We start from the raw sequence: 26305 nt of genomic DNA, 5'->3' as shown, positions 1-26305 counted from the left end.
GGCTCACACCATCATCACCAAGTCATTGTGAGGTTATGAGTTTGTCCTCTCAACTATATACAAAAAGTTTGGGAATTTGAAACGTGTAAGGTGTGTTGATAAGGATACATAGGCAATTTGTCTCACAATGTTTTTTTTAAATATTTTCATATTGTTCAATGTTCTGACATCGAACAATATATGAAAAAAAATGTTGCCAAGTTTAGTCTAGACTTAGAAAAACATCTCACCCTTTCTCCTCGAAATTTAATGTCAGAATGGACTCCCTTTACACAACTCCAGCACTCAAAGTACAATGATAAAGTAGATCGAGACATAACTTAAATCAACCAGAGCAACTTGCTTTTATTCGATATTTAAAAAGAATCAATGAAGCCAATATAAAAGAGACACAAATGTGTCTCCCTTATTCCTTTCTACATTCAAATATACACTTTTACACCATGCAAAATACTTCAGTACTAATGGGGAACATGAGAAATAGATGTAAACCTTAACAATGTTACAATACAGTGATCTTTTAAATTCATGAATAAGACTCAGATTTTAAAGAATACTGCAAATATGTTTCAACACAATAAAAAAAGTTTTATATTTCACCTTATCAATCAATCAATTACATGAGGAATTATATGAAAATATAACAGTAAAAAGTCAAAATGCAATAGCACATGTAGTCCTCTATGGTCATTTATAGTCATCTTTTACATAACATCATATATCAGACATGTCCCTTCAATGATATAGTGTATTCACAATTTTCAAATATTAAACATGTAAACGGTATTGAATAAAAGTAACATTTCATGACAAAAGAAAAAAAAGACAAGTTTCATATACACTTTGTTGGAATTTATAATTTTAACTATTTTTTTTTTACGAGAAAAAGCATTTTCTTTCAAAATACGCAATATACAAAAAAGGTTGGCATTGCATTATTAAGGACATAAACAATCTTAAAACTACGATCTTACCATTGTTACGAAGAAATACTTCATTGACGATATTCTGGTACATGTAGATCAACATACTTCCAAGCCTCATCGAGTCAGCACGTCCACCAGAGTATATATATGCATCATTTAAAACCACTTCCCTGCTTTTTTTTCATAATTTATTCATAGCTTAATTGTACATGTATTAGATTTGCAGTTAAAGAGCATATCAGATAGTTATCTACAAAATACAGGTTTCCACATCAATGTTACATGTCTCAAATAATAATACATCAACGCAAATGACACTCATTTCTATACCATACGGCAGCATAAAGTACATGATTTTTCATTTTCAAATGGAAAAAAGAGGAACATTTATATCGCGCAATGAGAAAAAAATTGCAAATTACAAGTCTTGTATCATTCAAAAACATAAGACACATTTTAGATTAAATAAGTAAATGCATTTTAAACATATGATTGTCAGAAGTACTATATTTGAATGACGAGGTGAATACGAAAAACATAATCATTTCAATAATAGCACAGGATGAAATCATTTAGTCCAAATTTTTGATTAATTTCTGATCACAAAAAAATATATATCAACAAAATGGGAAACAAGGAAAAAAGTCAAATGTCTGCGATCGGTAATAAGATGAAATATTATTTTAAATAATTTATAGCATATGTATTATTTTGATACACAATGTTCATGACAATAAAAACATTATTGCATTTTTTTTTCTTATCCACTTACACTTTTCAGCACTGCGTGGGTGTGAACCGTCCGATACAAGCAATAGCCCAGTTCACCTCCTACTGCAAGGGAAAAGAACTCAACAATTCAAAATACCGCTTAAATAACAACGCAAAGTGACATCTCTCTTAAATACAAATATGCACATGTATTTAAGAGAGCAAAAAATAAAAATAAAATTTGGCATTGCATTAAAGATACTAGATGCAAGTTATATGTTATCAGTTTTCATTTTAAAAATCAATCATGTACTCATGCCCATACGTTGGAAAATTTATATCACGATGAATAGAAATAATACATGTACTACTCATAGGGGCCTAGGCCTCAATATAATAGTATACACATAAGTCTAGGTACATTTAAATATTTACATGGCTTACATATTCACTGAATTAATCTGTCATAATGGAATAATAAGTGTAAAACACTACAAACAACTCTTACATACCATAACTGTGATATACAACATCAAAATATACGTAACCTATTAGTCCTTCAGGCACAGGGGGGAAATGGGAATAAACACATTGAATAAAAAAGTCATATTGACAAAACAGCAAAAACTCTATTTACATTCTTTTTTCCAACTTCTGACTCTACTGCATTACAATTTTAATTATCTGTGATACGATCCTAAATGTTACATAAAAAAGTCTACCCTCTGAACGCCAATCTCCATTGGCTTGTACTACCATAAACAAAAAAAGCAAGGAATATGTGTATCGGCAAATCTATACCAGCAATGCATATCATGATTCTAACGAAGTGTTGAAGAATTCGTGAGAAGAGATACTTTAAAACTGCCTCACTGACCCTGCGAATATATAAGAACATGAAACAAAAATATTGCAAAATGGGTTTCCAAGGGGTTCCTTCTGCACCTGTAGAGAGAAGAGTCGTTAGGCCTGCAAGGTATACACAATATTAAGTTGAAGAATATGTACATGTATTTAAACTCAAAGGCCCGTATCCTGAAGTCAGGTTAGACCATGGTCTAACTCTGCGCTGAAATTATGGGAAGCCAAAAGTGTCAACATTTTTATTCAGTTGTATGTTTATGTTTGCTGTGCTCTTTCCTGATTCATCGATGGTGAAGAAAATCATCTTTTTATACATCCTAGACAATTATGAATGATTTGAGAGCCTAATGAGCTGAAATATGGTATCTCTACTGTAGTGATTTATGTAAGAATTATCTATCCATACTTAAACCACAACTGTAAACCCGACTTCATAATACGGGCCAAAGGCATTCTAGAAGAGATAAATGTTCATGATTGATATTTATGTCAGTCTATCTCAAGTAATCCATTATTGATTTGTGTGTTTCATAATACATGTGCCAACATCATAGCATATCATGAGACCTAATTTTCCTTGCAAGTTGACCACTTATTTTTTTTAAAGGCCTATAAGCACACACTACAAGCCTCTAGAAATTGAAAAACAAAAGAAATAGCGCAAGAAAAAATAAGCATGAATATGAAATCAGCGTATCTACCAGTGTGATCCCAGGAAAACTATGTTTCGATGACGTTTGTAATCATTTTGAAAAAGAAACACATTAATCAATGAATGGTGTTGAAATACTGTGGTCAACCAATATATCTGGATTATCGCAATGGACTAAAGGCCGGCGCAACTTGCGCACATGTATTATGTAATGCACAAACTGATAATGCCCAATGTTTAAGAAGTGATTGTTGCAGTATGAAAATTTACCATTATGTATCATCAGTCCGCAAGCCCTGAAAAAGTAGCTTCTTTTATCCAAGTGATATTCATGACTCGAGGGTTTTTGCACAGTTAATGAGCTTGGTACGGACCAAAACACCTCTTTTTATTCGGCCATTGCTGCTCTAAATATTGACCAAATTTCATGTTTTTGGTATCTTTGTAAAGAAGAAGAATCATTCTTTTAGGTCATGTGTTTGGATTTTTAAAAGAATGTTGTAATATAGGAAAAACTTTTGATCTAAAACATGAACAAAATATTTGTTTTCATGCAACAAAAGTTGTTGTTTTCACACTTAATTTCTGTTTGGGCACAAATGATTTTTAAATCATGATAAAGCTGAAGATCTTAGCTTTAATATGATATAATTTTTATAAGAAGATGTATTTTAGATGGGTCAGCAGCCAGCTTTTCATAGGCCAAGTACATTTTGCAGCTCAAAAACAAGAATACTGCGCTCTGATTGGTCATATAGACCACACACCCACGCAAATTCCAATGTTCCCCACACTGGGCCTCTGCAAGGTCACACTCACCATGTGGTAATCTCTTCAAATTACCCGCGCCTGTTTGTTTTGAAAACAGTATTCAGCCAATCAGAACTCTGGATTTTATGTTACTCAGAAATTTCAGAAATCTTGTCTTGCATCTTGATGGAAAAAGCTGGCTGCTGACCCATCTAAAAGATGCCACATATCAAGAGTGACATTGTAAGAAAGTATAGAGTTTGAGCTTTCTGATGATATAAATAATGTTGGTGCCTAAAACACAAAATGTTGCACAATTTGCAAGTGAAAACAGAGGAAGAAAATTCTGTTTGATGCATCTTTTTAGGTAAAAAATCCACTTATTTATCAAAATATTTCATTCAAAAGAAATGACCAATATAAAAGAGTAACATTTACTCTTGCCCATGGAACAAAAATAATCAATATTACTCAAGGAGAAAGTGGTTAAATTCTTTGAGAAAGAAAGTCTCACAATTCACGAGATTTTGCAGGGACATGAATTCAGCCACGAGAGGACTTGGATAAATCTTGCTCATTTGCTCATTAACACAGGGGCTTGCGGACTGTCATCCCCACTAAGTATATACATTCCAAGTTTAACCTTGATTGCATAATAGCCCTGGAACAATAATGTGACAGGATGTAAGATTTTGGAAGTTAAGACTAGAGCTGAGTCATTAATTTTTCTGTCTTTTTTTTTTGGGGGGGGGGGGGGGGGGTTAAAAAGACTTATGTTATCCAACTGTTTGAATTAAACAAAAAAATGATTATCAGGCACCCCCCCTTCCCCGTTTAGATTGCCTAAAGCTTTTAAATGGACTTCGATAGGAAACAATGTTCATTTAAATCAAAATTGATTTCATTTGAATCTTTGAATCTGTTTAACAGTTTGATTCAGCCCTAGACAAGGCTCTGTGTGTTAGACGACCAACACCACCCCCCCCCCCTCAAAAAAAAAAAAACATAACAATTAACAAAAGGGAAGCTGGCTGGAATGATGGCAAGATAAAAGAGGTAACATTACTGCAATGCCAGGCAAGGCAGAGTAAGCCACTATCTCTATAATCAACAGCAACACCACCACCATTGACATGATCAATAAATCACCAATATATATCTTTCCAGATTTTACAGAAATTTTCCCTACTGAGATATCTTGTTACATCCATGTAGATGCTACACAAATGTTTGTGTAAACTAAAAAGGCCGATCCCAACCAACTTCCCCATCGTTTTAAGTGGTAATATAAATTGAAAAGTAATATAATTCTCTGAACTTCGTACAAAATGGTATCTACAACTAACCGAAGCCATATTCATGAATACAAACAAGACAGTATTGCACTAAATATTTATAAACCCATATTAATCCTTATTAAGATTATGCAGATCTGTAAAAAAACAGAAAAAAAAATTGCAGAGAAATATAATAAAAATTGGTGTCCCAGAGACCAGTCCCATTCGTCCAGATTGTAATGGAGTACTGAATAATGATAATCCATACAATGCATTTAGAAGTACAGTCAGTGGTAAAGTGTACAACTATAAACTTATTTTCTATCAAACTTTAGATGGGAGCTGCGCTTCCTTCGTAACATCCAGCAACATGAATCAAAGGTGTGAAACAAATATCAATATCAAAATAAATGCATACGCAGTCACATATCTCTCAAATACAGTACTCATCAAACATTCAAATGTCAATACAATAGGGGCAAATCCCACCAGAACATTCCGATGCAAATGGAAGGAATAAACTAATGTAAAATGCATATTTGGAAGTATGACGGAACCTAATTTTTACAATTTTTTCAGGAAGCATTTGTCTGGTGTGTAAAGCAGAATCAACTGGCACTTTGCTGAAGTTGAGACTTAATATACACAAACTTCATTAAATATGCATGACTAAGAAAGAAGACATTGAATATCATGTTCAGCTCCGGAGCATGAATTCTGGTTGGGCAAACAGGGGGCTACGGTCAATAAATGAAAGCATAATTGAAGATCATCATGGCATGATTTCATGAGGTTGTCAGCATCTACAAGTTGACATTCTTAAAACAATTTTTGTTTAATCCTTGGTTTCAATTAACTACATGTAATTGTTGGATGTCACAACATGGTAATTGGAATGTCTTGTTGTTGCTGAAAACTTTCCGAAGCAATGATGAGACTATTAGTCCCCGGATTTAGAAAGAACCGATTCAAGTATTCATTTATTTGAAAGTATTAATAAAAAAAAGATGCATCATTTCTTAAAATTAAGAAACAAAATTAGGAACGATACCACTTCGCACATAAAAAAAAAGGAAATTTGTGAAACAATCAATTAAAATAATCCAACCTATGTGAGTTTCCGAAGAATCTAAAACAATTCAGAGCAATTGGTTTCAAGCATACAACATATGCATCATAATAATTTTCACCATTAACATAATCAAGACTCAAGAACTTTAATATTAGCTTTCTAAACATATGTTAAACCAAAGTTAGTCAAGTATAAAAATAGTGCTAAATGGTAACTGTAAATGTACTTCTCTCAATTCACAAAACCTGCAACCCTGCACATACCATTTAATCAAAGAAGTAAATAATTACATTTTCCTTCCAAATACCCAACTAAATATTTTTTAAAGAGTTTTAATGACTAGATAGAGCTCTAAAATTCATCTTATGTCATTTTAAAACTATAATACAATCAATCAATATGAAACATCAAACAATAGAGAGATAAAAGAGCGAGAGAATGAGACAAAAATATCTGAATTCAAGGATAACTTTCAATAAATTCAATGTGATCGGTGGTGTATCAAGTTAAAAAGGGCAATATCAATTACCATTGCAAAATCCAAGGAAAAGGAGAAAACAAAACAATAAAATCAGCATTTTATAAACATTCCAAATACATGTATGTTTATACTACATTAATGGTATTATCATCAATGATACATGTATAACCATGAAAAACCAGGGAATAGCCCATAAAGAAATCAACAAAGCTGGCTCTATTAATGTAATTGCACAAAGGTTATTCAAACTCAAATCGTGTCCTTCCTTGAAAAACATTCTGATTTATGATTACCACCCCTGCCCCAAAAGTAGAACTGGAATTCCTTTTAAAGTGTCAAGAAGCCTTAACAAGTTAAATATTGATAGTTGCGTAATCACGATTGTCATTTGTCAATAATGTATAAACATGCAAGTGATGGAAAGTGACCAGATTTTAATTATGTGTTAGAATGAAATCAGAATTCAATATTTTTGGCATCAATATAAAATGCATCAATATATCAAAAACAATAAAATTACATTTTATTTGTTATATTGAAAATAAATAATTAACAGTTAACTGATCAACCACTAGAAACTTCTTTTCCTTATGTTATATAAAAAAAGGATTATCAAAATCTTGATGCATTTTCTTTATAATAAAATAAATGTTACCACAAATTGGAAAATTAATTACAATAGAGGTAATAATTCAAAATAAAATTAATGTGAAATTATGTAGCAAACCAAAGCAGCCCCTTCCTCTTAAAACAAAATAACTTCCTGAGCAAAATTCAGTTTCCCCAAATTTCTAGCGATTAACCAGTTAACCGCTAATATCAAAGTCTTTACCATTTTTTTTTCATCTCAATTACATTATATCATAATACATAAAATGTTGATAAAATGCAATGTTTTAGACTTGAGAATGACAACAAAATCTTGCATATATCCATGTAAAATATCAAGAATCATAAATTCAAAAGTCAACTTGAATATGGCAATACAAAAGCAATCCATCAAAGTCATAAAATTCAAATTTTTTTATTATCTTTTTTATCTTACCTTCAATTGAGGAAAGGAATGGAGCTGCTAATTAGCCTGAAAAAGAAATTTGCAAAATTTCTTGCATACAAATAAGTGAGCAAAGTGCAATGTACATTAATATTGGAGCACCATGGTCATGTAAAAAGACAAACGATAATATTGAATGTCATAAGAGGGCATAAATGTGGGGAATAAATAATTGATGCAAATGCTGATCATTCTGGGGAAATAATGAGCACAAATGATAACTTCATCAATAATCCTCCAAATAATTGCATATAATTCCCACGAAAATCAAATTAGAAAGTCTAGATCTTATCACGAGAGATATTCAATCAAATATAGAAATAAAATGCAATACAATAATTTATAAAAGGTTATGTTTTATTAGAGACTTTGGCAAAAAAGAAGATCCCTAATCTAGCTTTATATAGTTGACCTAAATGAATTAAAAAAGAGCAACCGGTGCACAAAGAAGAAACTAGAAGTAGAAACATTATAGGAATACAGAAATGGTCTCATTCAATGAAGTCCACTTGAAACACAAAAGTTAATTGATTCATATTGTTATTGTTTCAGACAATACTTTTAGCATGATATGAGTAATAGAAAAGAGAAATTGAATACTTCAAAGTCTTCAATTGATGTAATTATATCTTGAGATCAAAAGGCATCCTAATTCCTATCTATACTATTGAAAGGCTATAACTTCTGGATAAGACATAGTATAACAAGTGGTCTCAAAATACTACAAATTTAGTCATTTTGAAACTGGCCAAGAAGATGTCCTTTTGTTTTTTTAGTTAAATGCTCAATTTAGTTGAATGCAATGCTTTACTTGTGTTTTCTCCCATTATTTTACTGCATGCTACAAAGGCAGGATTTTTTATCATTTTTTTTTTCCTATTGTAACTTTTTTTCTCAAATGTTATGCTATTATTCAAAGAAATTAATTCCCAGGGATGGACTTGCCTTCAGACTTCTTCAGTATAATATGCATCAGTAAGCAAAGAATTGATGGCGGAAATTTGATTCAAGGTCAGAAAGAAAAGAAAAAACACACACACACACACATACAGGCAACCAATCAATAAATTACACACAAAAGAAAACCCTCAAAAATACTGTCCACTCTTCTCTGTTCCTGAAAATAATAACCAATACCTCATACAAACTCGTACACGCAAATTTCACACACACTCTTTGACATACAGTTCAATCGAAGAATTTGATTGGAAGCTACCACTATTATTAAAAACATGATACTTTAGACAAGCTTTAATTTCAATACTTATCTCACCATTAAGACTATTAAAAGCACAGTAACACCCCCCCCCCCCAATAAAAAAAAAAAAAAAATATGCAGCATTTTGGGGCAGGAATCCCATTACATATCTTTCCCAGCAACTTCCCTGCTGCACTCTCCATCGTTTTGGTCAATGAAGAAGTGTGACGGATTAGCAATGACAAAGAGACTCGCAGGATTTCTGCCAAAAGACACGGCCCATTTTTCGCCCCCAGAATCCCAAGGTGAAAAAAAAAGCTTCACACAAAACAGCTTTCACACTCGATCAATAACTTCCGCTCAAATCATTTTTCTTTCAGTTAGAGAAATTTAGCGCTCCAGACAATTATTTTCAAAACCCTGCTATGCAAGAGTACTGATCCATACAAATGCACAACAGTTCATTCAGCAACATAAGTTTCGACAGGCCTACTTAATGCAAAGTTACTTCTACTGCTGGGAGGTATGAAGTAAACTATTGATGTCATTTTGATCCACTAGATAAACTTTTCAATTTTTATCCTTTTCCAATCTCTCTCCTCACTGCCACCCCTCACCCCTTTCTTCCTTCCAGACTGAAAACTATTGAGTTGGGGGATATACTCTGATCAGAAAAAATCAAAGCAAGTTTATTTTGTGGGGGAAGGGAAGAATAAATAGTATATAACCAAGTAGAGATCTAAAAAATAAAATAAAAAACGCAATTGTTCATCCTGGCATCCCATAACCCACATCATGAAAACTCTATACGATATCAAACCTGGAAACAACTTAGTTCAGTCTGCAAATATAATAGAAGTGTATAGTAATTGTGAAGGAATAACTTTGAAGCATTTGGATTGATATGTAAATAAGGTATATATATTCAATGCAGGGATGCCAGCCAGTTTTAGTCATTGGGCCTGATATTGGGCCAATAAAAGGTAACATTCCCATATGTGCTGTACAATATAAAGCCTGAAATCCCTGACAAAATGTATACCTTCTTGAAATGCCTGTAGGAATTACAAAATTTGTGAGCCAATAAATGGATATGTTTGTGTATATTTATTTATGTATTACTTACCTGTGGCGTGGGTGTCTGTCCCTGGTTAGGTTGGTTCATGATCATAGCTTGCTGCTGAAAGTACTCCATCCATTGTTGAGAGTAGTCCTGGGGCTGTTGGCCTCCCTGGGTAGCAGCTATACAACAAAGGAGGCAAAGAAAGGAGAAGTCAACAGAATGCATCATCAGAAACAGTTCTCCTGTTCAAGTTGTGGCCCTCAGGTACCGTTTTAAGAGTCCTGAGGCTGTCATCTGCCACATGATACAGGATTGCCTGGCAGCCTTGCCCGATCCTCGTTATTGTTTACCCGTTCGCAACAATGGGAAGATAAGATGGTAAGAGGACATCCAGAGGGGTTCTTGCAAAAGGGCACACCCTAAACGTATTAGGAATATGTACTTGTATTTTATATGTTAAACATATACCAGGAATTCTAAGAATGCAAAGGGTCAAAATGGTTTTGTTTCTATTCATTTGCTTATGGGACCAATCATATCCACTTATGTAAATATACATTTTTCCACCTCTCCCTGTCTTTCTGTATTGGCACGTTATCTAGAAGTCAAAGATAAATGAAGAGGAAAATTTATATCACTCTGCTAATCCCAGCAATGCTCCAAGTAGTAGAGAGGTGGTCCAAAGCTTCTAAAAAAGGTATAAAACAAATAAAATAATTTAATAATTTTCTTTTGAATGCTTGCTGAAGATGAATTTGTTTATGCAACTGGGTGATTATGCTTTTGGGTAAAGGAATAATTATGCTCAACACAAATCTATACCCATTGTTTTATGAATTTGCGGACAGGCTGCTTAATGCAAAACTAGATTATTCCATACCAAAGTTTTACCCATTTTCCCCCACCCGTATATACCAAAGTTTTTTTCCGAATTGTCTAATAACATGTTAGTACACAAGCACTGTTAGGGTAATATAACTAATCTACTTCATAATTTGAGTTACATGTAACTTGCAGTACCTTGATTTTTGTAGTACTCGACCCACTGGCGGTACGTGTCTTGATTGCCGGCAGCGTTATTGGCTACATTTCACAAAACGAAAACAAAATTGGGGAAATGAAAAAAAAAAGAAGAGATGGTAAGTTGAATGATTTAAAAACTTAAATACTGGTTTTATTCAGAGAGCAGCCTGCCTTCATCTAATTCAGATCCAACGGATCAAATGACCGCTATCAAACTTTTCATCTGGGGCTAATTTCATAAAACTTGTATACTAACAAATTTGCAACAGTTAAAAGCTACTGAAATCCTTCAATCTGATTGGTTGCTAGTAAAATTTGTTATAGAAATTGAGCAACTGTTATTATAACAAGTCTTAATAAAATGGAACCTGGTTTGTAAGGATACCTCCCCTTCCCTGCCACACTCACACAACACACAAGAGCTTTGTCGTTAGCATTGTAATACATTCGACTTGTTTTACCAAGTCATGTAAAAGTGATGTGTGAAAGAGCTGCTCAAGATCATTTAAGCAGAATTTGATATTAGCAAGCATAACAGTGCATATACAACAACTATTCTGCATAGATTGCAGGTTACAGCACACAGAAGCATGACTCTCATCATCGTAAATTGTTCCTTAAAGAAGCACCGCCTTGCCTCTTGTCAGTCCTCCTTTCCAGCAACAAATCTGAGATTTAAGTTTATCTTTATAAACCCAACCAACTTGAAATGAATAATTAAATAGATGGTTTTTCATCTCAGCACAGCCACAATTCATGCCTCCATCATTGTGCCAGATCCGAAACATTCATACCCTATTTTCAAATGTACAAGACACTTCAATGGGTACATGTATATCACTCAAAGATGTAAGTTTGAACTAGTGTCACAGCACTCACTGAAAGGGGGGGGGGATTACAAAATCAGATTCAAAAGTCAATGCTGATCCATGTGTAAACATGGGCTTATGTTTCATAAAGTTCTTTGAAAGTTAGCAGAGCTGCCAACATTGGGATGATAGAATCCAGAAGATTTCGAGGAGGTATGATTTTGTGAGGGAGCGCGCGGCGAAATGTCCCACGGACGGGAGTTTTGGGTAGCAAAACTCATTAAGAAACAACATTTGATAGTATCCGACAGCTGTCTAAACCATCAAAACTTTTGGCACATAGATTAAATGCACATTAGAAAGATTTCATGAAATAAAGAATTGTCTGTCATTGACTAAAAAAATAAGTTCAAGCCTGATTTCAGGCAATACAGAGTAGAACATAAAAATTAAAATGATTCACAAAAGAATGCATTCAACAAGAAAATACCTTTATTGTCCAGAGGGGGAAAGGGCTGCAGTAGTGGAAGATGAGCTTGCCTGGCCCTGTAAAGACTTATAATATGTGGCCTGTTTAAAGTCTGAGGGCCGAGGGATTCCTGTGAAAATTGCCTTTTTGTAGCAAGCACGCACAGCCAGCCAGCGCCAGGCTAGCTCACTCACGAAAGAGAAAATGTCTGAATCCGATCAACCCAAGTAAAAGTAGGCAAAAAAAATCTCCACTTTGCTTCTGTTCTTCAGGATTGTCAATAAAATTATTCCTAAAAGTCAGGGTGTAATTATAATAGTAACCCATCGTTGATCCACAGTTTCAGCTCGAATAAAGCGCACACAAGCTTCCGAAAAATACATCGGACTTCCCTTCTCGCCTCCTGCCGCGGCGCAGTCTGCCGGAGACTAGGCAATGCCGCGCCGGGGCGCGTCGGGGGGCATAGGCATGGAGTGCCGCTAAAGTGTTTCCATCACGCACATGCACATTGCAGAACCAGAAAAAAAAATATTGCTTGTTAGACTAATTCACCAGTCGTTCGGTAAAATTATCTTCATTTACATTGGAAATCAATGTACGATTATACAAAAACTGGTAAAAGTAACTGGGTAAAATGAAAATGTGATAAGGAAATTCCACGTGGGTGTAAAGGGAGTTGAACATGCGAGACTCGTAAAACAGTCGTTTGTATGAATTTTACAATTTAACAGCTAAAAATCACAATTATCCGGGAGATTTTGGCATGGGGTCGGGAGAACGGGAGATTGGATCGAAATCCAGTATTCTCCCGCAGGATCCGGGAGACTTGGAAGCTCTGAGTTAGGCACAGAGTTTTCCCCCCATTTTAACATAGTGGGAGGGAATTTCCGGTAACCCTTGTCAACAAAGATTGGCTTTGACCTTGATTTGGCAACCAATAATAGGTCACTTATTATGCGTAAGGTGGCATGTAATTTACGAGCAGCTTTATGACACAACACCATATTCAACGACAGAGAAATGTTGACAGGCCTACTATCAAACTCTACCCACAGATGTATCAGAGTAGTGTTAGCGAATCCTGTCTTTGTTCTAGCATCTATCCGTACACCCTGGAATTACATACAGAACTAAAGCAGGGTTCAGGATAATGCATTTAGACCGGGAAAACATAAGAAAAGTTTGTGATTAATCAGCAAACAGCCAAGGTTAATCAAGAAGAATGTTCCATTTGAGTTGCTTCAAACATCACTTGCAAACCTTTGTAATAAACCTTATGCATGAGACTTCGTAATCTCAAGGTGCCCTCCCTCAGAGGATATAGGAATACACATAAATGAGGTTGTTAGAGATGCGCCAGCTGCAGATCACCAATGCATGCAAGGCAATGACCTCAAGGTGGAGGCCCGATGACGTCAATGCATAAGATCTATACGGGCCTAGCAGGGTTTCTAAAACAAAATAGCCCCCAAACCTCACTTGAGGCTTTCCCTATTCCAGTCCTTGATAAGTCAACAGTACTTCCGAATTCTACAACACCATCCTGGTTGTTTAACGAATGGTAAAGTCCAATGGAGATCTGCTCATGAGATTTTAAATGTAAAACAAACTAAATAAAAACTGAAAGGATAGTGACACCATCAGGGAAAACACATTCTTGAGGATACTTCTCACCGCACTGCACCGCAAGGCACTACACCAACAGACAATGATAAAGGGTTCCAGTGACCCCACTCACCTTGACCTTGCTGAGCATCGGTAGACTGTGGGGCAGAGGTGCTTGGGTTGGTCTGCACAGTGCTGGCCGGCTGGCTGGTAGGAGCCTGCTGCTGCTGCTGGTGATAGTATTGCTGGTAGTAAGCGGCATAAGGGTTGCTGTCTCCGTAACCGGAAGCATCAGGGGCTTGTTGAGGGGCCTGTTGTTGGGGTGGCTGCTGCTGTGGCTGCTCGATATTCACATCAAAAGGAGATAGCAATAATTAATTTCTTCCCAAAAACAAGTTCACAACTTCTGTGTCATGAGGACAATCACTCTATTGGATTCTGCACATCCTCCTAGCTCAGAGAAGACATCTTTCTTACTTGCATTTTGTATAATTTTCATGGAGAATAAATATAAACAGTAGGGGAAGGCGGGGTAAGTTGTGACACTTTTTGCATTTTGCATGTTAGAACTGATACGACTAATAATATTGTAGATTGTACAGTATGGAATGATATTGCACAGATTGACTTTGAAAGATGGGCGATATTTAAGTTTTGGGTGTCTAACCCTCATTTCTATTCTATTGAAATCTGTAATTGAATGAAGAAAACAGGACAAAAGTCATTTCAGGAAGGTCACACATACGGCATGGTCATACATACTTTATGGAATTATTGCCCTGATGCTACTTCTAAACAAGCAATTTTTTCAACATTCAGCTATACACTATACAGTCGGACTGGTGAAACAGGTAAACAGTAAGCACTGAGGAATTGTCATTGTCAGCAAATCGAAACAATGATTCCAATGAAATTTTCAGAGCTGACCATGTCAGACAGTCCCAACACCTTTTAAAAGAAACAGTGGTCCTAATCGACAGGGACCTGTCATTTGCTCCTGCAACAATTGCTCTTTATTTCTGAGATGGCATAGAGTTTATGGTTGTGAAAGGGCGTCTTTCTTCAGAATAGGATGTAGGATGGGATTTGAGATGGGTTCAAGCTTATCTGATCAGAGCAACTGTCGCCACAACAAATATATGAAGTCCTAATCAACAAGCTGCAGTTCTTACCTGTTGTTGCTGCCACTGGTTGTATGTATTCCATCCCTGTTGGTTATTGTACCCTTGGACTGGTGGTTGTTGAGGACCACTGCAATATAAACAAATTTAAAAAAAAGATAGTGTCATAGTCTATGAGTCACCATCAAAATCACCGACATAATCATAATAACAAGGTAGGCATCAGGGTTTAAAAGGCACCAAATACAAACTACCATATCAACTCCCCCCTTCCCTCTTCTTGTTCCCCCTTTATTTCTCACAATTATAATTTTTATATTCTTTCTTTAGTCAACTACCTGGTGCAAATGTGAATTATTTCACTTTCCACAAACAATGAAAAGTTATAAATCTATCTTATTTTCCGCAGAATGAAAGGGATATAAGGCAAACATGATTAAAGAACATCTTCTTCACATTCTCAAAATGACATCCAGAAACTTTCATCAGTAAGAATGGAATAATTTTTTTTGCATTTATTTCCAACCCCTATTACATTTCACCTTATATACTACCTCCTATATCCATTATGTAAACAAGGCGCCTACAAGGCAACAGTTCTATCCTTCACTGCAAAGGAATGCATAAACAATATTGGTAATAAAAAAAGACTCACCCTGGCGGACCACCAAATCGGGGTCCCTGAGGACCACCGGGTCCACCTCCTGGGCCACCTGGTCCACCAGGTCCTCCAAGTCCACCTGGTCCTCCTGGACCGCCAGGTCCCTGTAAGCAAACCATGAAAAGAAGGAACTTCGTAATGGAAAATCCAGAAATTGGAATTTCGCATTTACTTGTCTACAGAATACATACACTTCAAATTTTTTTCCATAGTTTCATTGAACTTGTATATATCTATTGAGATACCCTGCTTGAACATGATAAAAAAATAAAATGTTAATCTCATCAACCCCTTAATCCCACCCCCTCCAATCATCTTTTATTACCAACCAAAACCCAAGCTCCACCTACGTACCCATCGACTTTTTCATCGATCAGGCTCCTGGCATAGTCGACTTGCTCCGGGTCACCTGAGATGAGGAAGGCCTTCTGTCCTGGTGGATGTTGACCATGGCTAATCTCTACATGTGCTCCTGACTGGGACATGATAGCTCTGATGTTCTCACCGCCTGCATCAGCCCATCCAATCGTCATTACCAAGAAGTAGTTCCAGCGACATCAGTTATCATCATCACATCCAAGATAGTTTGAATATTTTGTTTGTAATGCATGTGTGTGTGTGTGTTTGTATGACATTTTTTTTCAGAATCCATAGATTGCGTTCATAGGATATTTACATTCAAAGAATGTATGACAATGTCAAGCAAATGGCAAAAGAGGAAACAAAACATCAAATATGGTGAGTTTTCTGCAATTTACATGTTCAGGTAAGCACATAAACTAGAAAAAAAAAACTAAATATACTGCGCTAAAAATATTCTAAATCTAAATCTCGTGACATATTTGTTTACATGAAATAAGACCAAAATAAAGAAAGGAAATCAATACATCATCAATACTTGAATTCATATGAATATAATCTGAAATAGGTTATGAGCATAAACCAAATATATTAGACACTTTACCTCTGCCAATGACCAAGCCACATTTTCCAGCGGGTACATGGTGTTCGTGGGCTGGACCACCAGGTGCACCTCCTCCTCTGCCACCACCCATGGGGCCTCCCATGCCACCAAAGTCTCCTCCCCTGTTGCCGCCTCCCCTGTTGCCAAAGTTTGGTCCACCACCGCCTCGACCACGCCCCCTACCACGGTCACCCATCCATGGGCCAGGTCCGCCCATGTCAGGGCCATCCATTTGCATTCTATTCTCCTAAAGGGAGGACATTTACAGATGATAAACACTTAAAATAATTTTTAAAGGGTTGCACAACTGCCTATGAAATGAACTATTCGGGAGTTTTACATTTATTCAAAATGATATCACAATCAAAATGCATGCTTTACGTTCTTCAAATGTGAAATGGTGACATATCTGCTACCTAGCTCCTCAAATTTTTGGCAGTTTATTTTGAAGGGACTAGGCCCGGGACTTACGGGTATTTTTGTCTTCGGGTACCCGGGGTAATTTTCGGGCGGGTACCCGAAAATCATGTTGCATGAAAAAGACTGGTGTGAGTGGAACAACCCCCATAACACAGTGGCATAGGTAACGTCATCCAGCTACTGCCGCAAGCCAATTTATGAATGAAAATAATAAGCATGCGCAGTACAAGCCTCTCGTGCCCCATGCAGTATTCCATCAAAACAATTTCGCAATACTCGATCACCTCGTTCCTAAATCGACCTAGAATTCCAATTTCCTATTTTTATATGAATTATTAAAGGTTTTCTAGGAGGATATGTTTTCTCACTGATATCACATGGGTAAGCAAATTTTGATTACTTTGTGCTTTTCCATCAAAATCTTACAAAGTAGCATTGTATTGCATCGTGCTTGTGAGTTTGTAGAATCTATCGCTATGTGCATAAATTCAATTGATTTCCATGTTTGGAGTGTCGAATGCGCCAGCCAATCACGACCGTGTTACCATTTTCGGTTAATGATGAACTGAAAATGGTAACACGAACGTGATTGGCTGGCGCTTCTTATGCTCAAGCTGCAAAAAGAAACATGGCGACAACTGAACGATCTCAGTCACAACTTGAGAAACTTGTTGATTTATAGATATTCCGAGGGTAATTGGTGAGATTCAAAATGAGACTTGGGTACTTTTGTGATGAGTTACAATCATGTCTTGCACTATGCAATACAAATCATATACATTTATGTTATATTGGTAAGCAATTTCGGGTATCGGGTATTGATTTTTCTACCTGAGTACCCGAGGCTTCCGGGCGGGACCTGGGTACCCGGGTTTTAGTCCCAGCCCTAGAAGGGACTTTGTGACAAAATATTCCATTAATCTATTAATCTGATCATTAATTAACTCATCATTTTTCACAAACTTCTGAAAATACTCTCTGTTGACATGACTCTGAAAGCCGTACCCACAAATTTCAGGGTAAAGCCTTTGAAAGATTCAAGGCAGGTTTCTGTGGCATCAAGAATACACCCTGCACCCACAAAGAACAATTAGATGCAGGGCTCTAGCATGATGCATAAAACATACAGAATTGTTAATCAAAGACATTATTCAGTAGAAATCAGAACATTGGTTTTGCACTTCATACAAACGAGAACTGTAGCAAGCTACTGAAATCAGTGTATGAGGTTGCGAATTTGGTCTTATAAGTTGCATGAGACTTGAAGGAAAAAAAGTCATGCAACATGTTTCTGTTTTTGCCAATAAGATTATAGTGTTTAGCAGATATATGTAGTGCTTTATCACAAAGAAAAATATTCTACGAATCTTCTTAGAGAAGTCCAAAGGTGGATATAACAAAAGAACATCTTACCCTTGCATTGTTGACCATTTCTCGTACCATTGTTTCAGCCCTTTGTACACTCTCCTGAGAGCCTTTGATGAGGGCAGTACGTTTTGGGGCATCCCGGCCTCCATCTATTTGAATGAAACAATTGACAAAACTTGAATTGCATAACAGTACCAAGAGGATTTGCTTGTTTTGATTTTTCAAAATCCTGAACCATGATTACGCATCAAATTCTATGACAACTAAGTAGAAGGGTTACAAGCAAAAAAGTAGAAAATCAGGACCCTTTGAAATTATACAAATATACCAGCTTTATACACATTTTCCCATAAAATCAGTGATTGCTGCAAGTACATTCCTGTACCACTAATGGTGCTTAGATATGTTAATGTGACATAAGCATGCAGATGTTCAGTGGGGAACAAACTCCTTAGCAGCAACTTACCTTCTTTGAACTGGACGCGAGCCCCCGTTTGCTCTTGGATCCTCTTAATCATTTCTCCTTTACGTCCAATTACCATGCCAACAGCATGCTTTGGAACAACCACTTCCTGTTACGGGTAAACAAATACGGATCATTAAACAACATGAAGAAATAAGAGGTATTGCTAAAAAAGATTCCCCCAATCTATCCCAATGTTGAAAGTAGCAATAAAATGCAAGGTCCTACATCAGACAAGAAAAATGGTTTCACACTTTGTCAATATTAAGCATTGTAAAACTAGATAAGTGAAAAATCTAAGATTAACAGTGACTTAAAATTCAGTTTTCAAACATCCAATATGTTCCTTGTCCGATTTCTTTCAAACTTTTCAACCTTATGTTACAAAGTACTCAAAGTATAATTCTCAAGGAATCATATAAAAATATATACACTCAGATTCTTGAAGGTAATATTGAAGTAAAAATCAACAATGTAAAGAACTCAAATTATAGATCAAACAGAAGCACAAACCGTTTCGCTATCAGCTCGGTAAAAGTCCTGCAAAGGGAGAGAAAAAAAATATTTTGCAATAAGAGAAAGTCAGTCACATGTAGACTTTCATGGAGTTGCAAGAGTGTAACATCAACTAAAAAAAATTGTTTTTTATCATTTTACAATTGGTCAACAACATGAAAGTCTACATGATGGAATACAATACTTACAGAGTGTAACATTAGAAAATGATCTTTCAGAGTCAAGAAAGAGGTGAATATCCTTCATTTGTTCAGTAGTTTAATTTCCAACTAAATCATAACAATTTCAAGTCAATATGGAAAATAGATGGCAATTTCATGAACGTAGAGATGTAAAATGTAAAATGTGAAATTTCAGCAACTTTTGGGGAAGATTTTTTCCCCCAAGGCCCTAGATTTATATACGGCTAAACAGTTGTGAAAATAGGTAAACTTTTCTGCTTTAACAGTCAGATTTGAACGACATTTAAACATTTTGAATCAGCCCTTGATTATGTTTTGCATGTCACCAGAGAACACGGAATGTGATGTTTAGAACAATAACGGGTATGTACTTACCCCACCACTCTCATTGTTCTTGGCATTCTCCATCACCTCACTGACCATCCTCTTTGCCTCCTAAAGGTAAAACGGTTAGAAAGGTTATCAAAGCAAAAAGACGATTTGTGTGAAACTGAACAATGATTTCTCAAGTGTTCTCTCTTATAATTTAAAGCCCATCTTTAGCATTGGTAAAGGGGCAGAAATGAAATTACATCCAAATATCATCCCATATTACAAATGTTAAACAAGGCAAAAGCGATTTTGTGTCTCGCCCACTTATGAAAATAACCAGAAATATCGTGATTTGCGAGGGCACGCAACAGAATTGTAACGAAACTTCATTGTGAAATGACTGGGATGGAATAAAACTTGTCATAAAAGTCTTGCAAGTAAACTTTAATGTTAACCCGAAAATATCCTTTGACCTTACCATGTGACCTCTGACTGCAGTATTACATGCAGGTCAACTAAGTACATCTACCATCCAAGTACGTTTGGTTGAAAAGTGACTTACGGTTGCGGAGTTAGGTGTCATAAGAAAGTCTTGCATGTAAACTTTAACGTTGACCTGAAAATGACCTTTGACCTTACCATGTGACCTCCGACTGCAGCACAACATGCAGGTCCCCCAAGTCCATCTATCATCCAAGTTTGGTTGAAAAGTGACTTACGGTTGCGGAGTTCGGTGTCATAAGAGAGTCTTGCATGTAAACTTTAACATTGACCTGAAAATGACCATTGACCTTACCATGTGACCTCCGACTCCAGCATAACATGCAGGTCGCCTAAGTCCATCTACCATCTAAATTTAGTTAATTAGAGCAAATCTTTGATTTTACGAATAAATTAGCATACGGTAATTAATAAATTACGAGATTTTTTGGAAAATTTGATCCTACAGTCTTGGAGATTATGCCATGGGTAACGCACGTGCCAATTTTGGTCGCAATTGCACGGTCGACGGCCGAGATCATCAGCCCCCCCCCCCCCTGGCCAGTCTTCTTAGGCATCAAAATAGCCCAGTCTGTTTAGGGTTAAGAAGGCTTTTAATATGAACAAGACAAAAATAAACAGATACTTTAATTTTGATCAGGTACCTGATCAAATTAAATTCTGATCAGAGCTGCCAACTTGAATTGTGAAAAAATCTTCTTTTTTTTAAATCTTTTTATCCCATTTTTAAACCTAAAATCCTAATTTTTCCTTAATTAAAAAAGTCATTCTTTTAAGTTTCAAAATTCTATTTCTAGGGGAAAATACTATTTGGTGTCACTTTCCCTAAAAAAATACTACATAATGGGATAAAACCCTACTTGGCAGCTCTGTCTGATGGAAAAATCTGTAAATTATCCAATGCAACACATATTCAGTTTATATCCTTTACACCATGCACAACTGTTTTAGGGTACTTACATTAATATAATATAGTAATGAAATGGAATAGTGCAGAGCTGCCAAGTTGTATTTTGCATTTTCAGTATTCTTATCCCCCAAAATCAGTATTTTGACAAAAAAATCAGTATTTTTACAGTGTGAGATAAATATGCAGACCTGCCAACCTCTATATAGCTGGGAATGAAAAACTGTATTCTGGGATTAAAAAAAAACTGTATTTTTCCCTCAAGCTGCATGCAAGCTAAAATGCGCACTGCTCTTGCAGATGAAACAAAAAAACATTAAAACATGTGTATATCTTCACCCTGGTTATAACAAAATGATTGAAAAAAAAAGTTACCTGAAATTACATTGATCTAATAACCATATTTGTGTAAGTTTTATGAAACGTTTTTTTTTTTTTTTTTTTTACAAAAAAACATATTTTTCAAAGAAAAAACGTACTGCCGTATTTTGGTTGCAAAAACGTACTAAATACGGCTACGTACTGGTTGGCAGGTCTGATAGTGCCATGTACTTTTTTTTTTGGGGGGGGGGGTCAATTTCGTTAGAGAAGATACACAGCAAAAACTTTGTTTTGTAAAGGTTAAATTCAATGAATTTTCACATTAAAAGCGAGGAACCAAAACAAATTAATTTTCCAGTAAATAGAGAGTTTTAGGAGCAGTGAACGAGAACGACGTAGCAGTCCTCTGATCGTTTGAATCAACTTCGTCGTCTGCCTTTGCCTTTGTTCACTGCAGATGTGAATACTTTAGATTTTACTCGACTTGTACGTGTACGTACGTCCACGTGAAACAGCGCGATAACCAGCGGGTCATGACACGCTGCCCGACCCGGAAGATCTGGCGTACCATCGCCTGGCGACCCAGTCGGGTAGTTCGAAGGTGCAACTTGTGCACACTTGTCCTTCACTTGCTTTGATTCCTTTTTACGCGAGATAGGATATATATCGATATATGTTTTGGAGATCAGAAAGCAATTTCAAATATGACAAACATAATGCATCATACAACTTACATTAATTTTGTGAAAAGTCACTGAAAACTGTGTTTTAAAAGGGAAAGGTTGATCTTCATGCTGGGCTTGAACGGTTAAAATGACGTCACTCACGTGCACGTCGACTATGATTTAGGAGGAACCGCAACATGGATGTGGCGAGGTTCTCGATTCTGATAGTGGACGTGTGTGAGGACCCGTGGCATATGGCAGGCCAAAAAATGACGTCATCTCGTATCAGTCGTCTATGTGGACGTACGTTTCTCAAAGTGCGCTCAATGGAAAATCACTATCCCTACATGCATATCTTGTGCAATAGGAATTCTTATGGGTTTCACACACGTTATTTAGCAGGCAGTGTAAAAGGATTAATAAAGCAGATAATCTGTCTGCCTATATGTTACACCCTACATTTCGAGAACAAGATTCAGACATTTTCTTATGCATGAAATCAAGAAAGAAAGGCTTCTATGTATTTTAACGAAAAATGTCAAAATACTGCACTGAGCTACTGTGGGACATAGATTCTGAGCACTTTGTTATTGAAAACGAACAAGGTAAAAGAGTTCCTTAAAATTGAACGTCAATGTCATCAAAAGGGCTTACCGCCACCTCTGGTATATAGAAGTATTTTTTCTTTTATTCGGACTCCATGAAAGGTTTCTAAAGTTATGATTTAATTAGAAAAATTGCAGTTACAATCGGGGTTGGAATAGGGGTACATGTTCATAGGGATGTAGTACATGTACTAGGCGGCAGGGCCTGTAACACGACAATTCATACACCCTATGTTTAAGAAGCTGTTAAGAGTACCGTCTTGCAGCTGAACCTACCTCTATCTTTTGAGGATCCCCTGTCATCCTGAGGGGTTTGGACATGCCTGTGTTCACTGGACCATCTTGAATCATAACCATCCTTACTCCAGATCGGTCCTATAACATCAACATGTACCCAATACAAGGATTAGATACATTCATTTCACAGGAAAACAATCTGAATGCACATTTCATGTGACATTCACATGCCCTCCATATATATGAAGGTAGACTTGCATTAACATATTCACAAAGCACACCTTTTACTATATTGTTCAAACACATAAACCTCTTCTAGGTTTATTTTTTTAAGACAAACAGATTGTTGTGGTCCAAAGAGACTTGGGGAAAGTTATCTATATTCATGAATGGAAAAAAAAATGTGAAGCTTTATTTAACGATGGTGCCTATCTTTGATGTGATAAATAACTTAGCGTCATTAATTCAAAATGGCATTTCAAATATACTGAAACAAATGACTACAATTTTCTAGATTTCATAAGGGGTAATACGCATGCCAATTTTTGTTGGGAACAAAGCGTCAACAGAAAAGCTTTTTTTTTTTTGGGGGGGGGGGGAGAGGGGATTTCTCACCCAAATCCCATGTCTTTATACTTACACAAAGTGGATCATAAAGTCTCGCCTGATTTTGCGATTAATAAAATATGCAATATGATCTTTTGACCCCTAGATGACCTTTGATCTTATCATCCTCTTGAACACACATGTGGTATTACCCAATGATCTTCTTTTTCTTTTTTTTGACCAACAGGAAAAGTAATCACTAGTTCTCTGCCGAAATTCATTAGGGTGAGACAAAAACTTTGTTCAGGCGAGACAAAAAAAAAATCATGGAGATCGCTATTTAAGTGGAATTCATGAGGCACTGAAAACTACTGCACTGTGAAAAAGTCTTCCTAATAATCAGAGAGGGGTAACTTGCCTGAAGTTGCTTTATCATTTCTCCTCCTTTTCCTATGACCAGGCCGACCTTCGTTGGAGGAATGAGCATTTCAACAGTCGTATTTCCTTCTGCTTCATTCTGACTGGTTTTCTTTACTATATCAAGGATGAGTGACTGGGCATATCTATGGAGTACAATAATGGATCAACCAATAAATGAATTGTACAAACAGTAACAGAAAATACAAAGGCTAATTTTCACTTGTGTACATGCATGGTTAAATCATAGTTTTAACCTGTGGTTAACTGTAGGTAGTTAATCATGGGTGAAACAAATGGTGATAAACAAAGACAAGCATGAATTTCATAACTTGCACTTATCAAGGGATGATCGAGCTCAAGAATTAGTCTTACAATCAATTCTAGAGAGTAGATGATAAAAAGTTAATCACAAAAATCTATTTTGGGTAAACTGGGCTAAGTTAACGATTACACTGCCAGTGCTTACCAAGAAAATAAAATATGAATTACACATTATAAAATAGACCTTGTGCAAAGCAGCATACAAAAAAAAAAAAAAAAAAACTGAATACAAAGAAACATACTTAACAGACTCGGGTGTTCCGGTCAGAGTGACTTGTCTGTCGCTTGGCATCCCATTTTCTGAAAAAAATATCAGAAATAGTGAAAATATGGTAACTCAATAGAAAAAAAGCATTAGTTGAAATATAAATCTTATGAGGGCAATATACTCAGTGAAACCAGAAAAACTTTACACCTCACAAATCGCCAATCGATTGAAAAAAAAAGGTCATTAACGCAAAAGTTTGATATGTGCCCTGAAAGAGAATATTCTCCAAAATAATTTTACACCATTTGTGGTGATGTTTACACATGGATAATCAGGGGGTATTCTTTGCAATGAAAGATCTGATTTGTCTCAAAGAAGGGCATGACTGCAAGCAATGAATCCAGATGTCAATGAAGTCAAAACCTAAGAGTGTTGCAGTGACATTCATTGCAAAATAAACCTGTTCAATAAACACTTTTGCATATCAATTCTCAATGTACTTTAATGGTACATATATCCAATACCCAAAATCAACATGTATAACGATTGTGTAGATAACGGACGATATCCAGAGCAGAGCTGCCAACCACACTTGACAAAAAATCCTATTATTTCACCCAAAAAATCCTATTTTTAGACAAAAAATCCTATTCATACCCGCTATGTACTTTCCTACTATACATCTCATTATTTTGTTGTGCTCACTGTAATTTTTACATCCGACAGGCAAGGTTCCACATTAACTTTTTTTAGTGGTGGCCCGTTCGGGCCACCAAAACCTTCAAATTATTTGTTTTGATGACTCGATATTAAAGTTTGGTGGCCCCCAAAATATAAAGAAAAACATTAAAAATTAATACAACAAACTTCTGAAATATCACTAATTCTGCAGCCACTACCACTAAGTCACTTTCACTTTGTACATCTTGTATGTAAATCTTGTTTTCTGTTATTTTACTTTGCTAATTGATTTGTGGTAAAATATAAATTGTTCTATCATTGTAAATATGAAATGATTAAGAGAGTAAAATGTATTGTTCCCAGCTAGGATGTGTGGACTTTTAAAAAAATCTCTGTATATATCGACACACACTCATAATAGTAAAAATAAATAGTGCAAATTAGCTAACTCATATAAATGTACAAAACAATGATTTTTCCTTTCTTCCTCTTTGAATCCTAAAACCTAGATTATATAGGCTCCAAATCCCATTTATTTTTGTTTTCTCTTTTGCAGCATATTATAGCAGAAAATCACAGAAAAATATGCTGCAAAATTAGAACAATGCATAAAAGTGGGAAACGAGCAAAAAAAAATTAAAAGAATATTACAAAAAGAAAACAAAAATAATAAAAAATAAGTGAAATAAAACAAGAAAGAAAATGAAGAAAAACAGAACAGGAAAAAAAGTAAAAAAGAAAAAAAATTAAAGAAAAAAAGAAACAAAAGAAAATGAAAAAAAAATTAATAAAACAAAATTAATAAAAAATGGGGAAGGGGGAAAAAATGAGAAGCCATTACAAATATTTTTAACAGCTGTACGTAGCAACAGTTTAAGCCAATTGAGCAAATAATTTTCACTCACCTTTTGGGGATGGCGCATTTCAATTTT

General features: G+C 35.7%; 1 protein-coding gene across 1 annotated transcript; it reads right to left on the bottom strand.

Moving 5' to 3' along the window:
- Positions 1-567: 567 nt before the first annotated feature.
- On the bottom strand, positions 568-25841 carry LOC135156781 (far upstream element-binding protein 1-like). The gene is made up of 17 exons (XM_064110127.1): positions 25823-25841; positions 24727-24784; positions 24162-24306; positions 23237-23335; positions 20025-20084; positions 19465-19491; positions 18955-19060; positions 18534-18637; positions 16701-16947; positions 16078-16244; positions 15731-15840; positions 15630-15632; positions 15127-15205; positions 14088-14295; positions 11069-11131; positions 10112-10227; positions 568-2515 (listed from the first exon to the last, which is right to left on the bottom strand). Exons 1-17 carry the CDS (start codon positions 25824-25826, stop codon positions 2507-2509), a joined length of 1605 nt encoding a protein of 534 aa, XP_063966197.1. The 5' UTR covers positions 25827-25841; the 3' UTR covers positions 568-2506.
- Between the last annotated feature and the right edge of the window lie 464 nt (positions 25842-26305).

This window comes from Lytechinus pictus, chromosome 15, assembly GCF_037042905.1.
Source record: "Lytechinus pictus isolate F3 Inbred chromosome 15, Lp3.0, whole genome shotgun sequence".
Classification (NCBI taxonomy): domain Eukaryota; kingdom Metazoa; phylum Echinodermata; class Echinoidea; order Temnopleuroida; family Toxopneustidae; genus Lytechinus; species Lytechinus pictus.
The sequence above is the reverse complement of the archived record's forward strand: the minus strand, read 5'-3'. Positions and strand labels throughout refer to the sequence as shown.

Coding starts and splice junctions, on each gene's coding strand:
- LOC135156781 (XM_064110127.1), bottom strand. Junction 16,948..18,533: donor AAATGGTCAACAATGCAAGG/GTAAGATGTTCT, acceptor TCCTCCCTTTAG/GAGAATAGAATGCAAATGGA. Junction 11,132..14,087: donor CGATGCTCAGCAAGGTCAAG/GTGAGTGGGGTC, acceptor TGTGAAATGTAG/CCAATAACGCTGCCGGCAAT.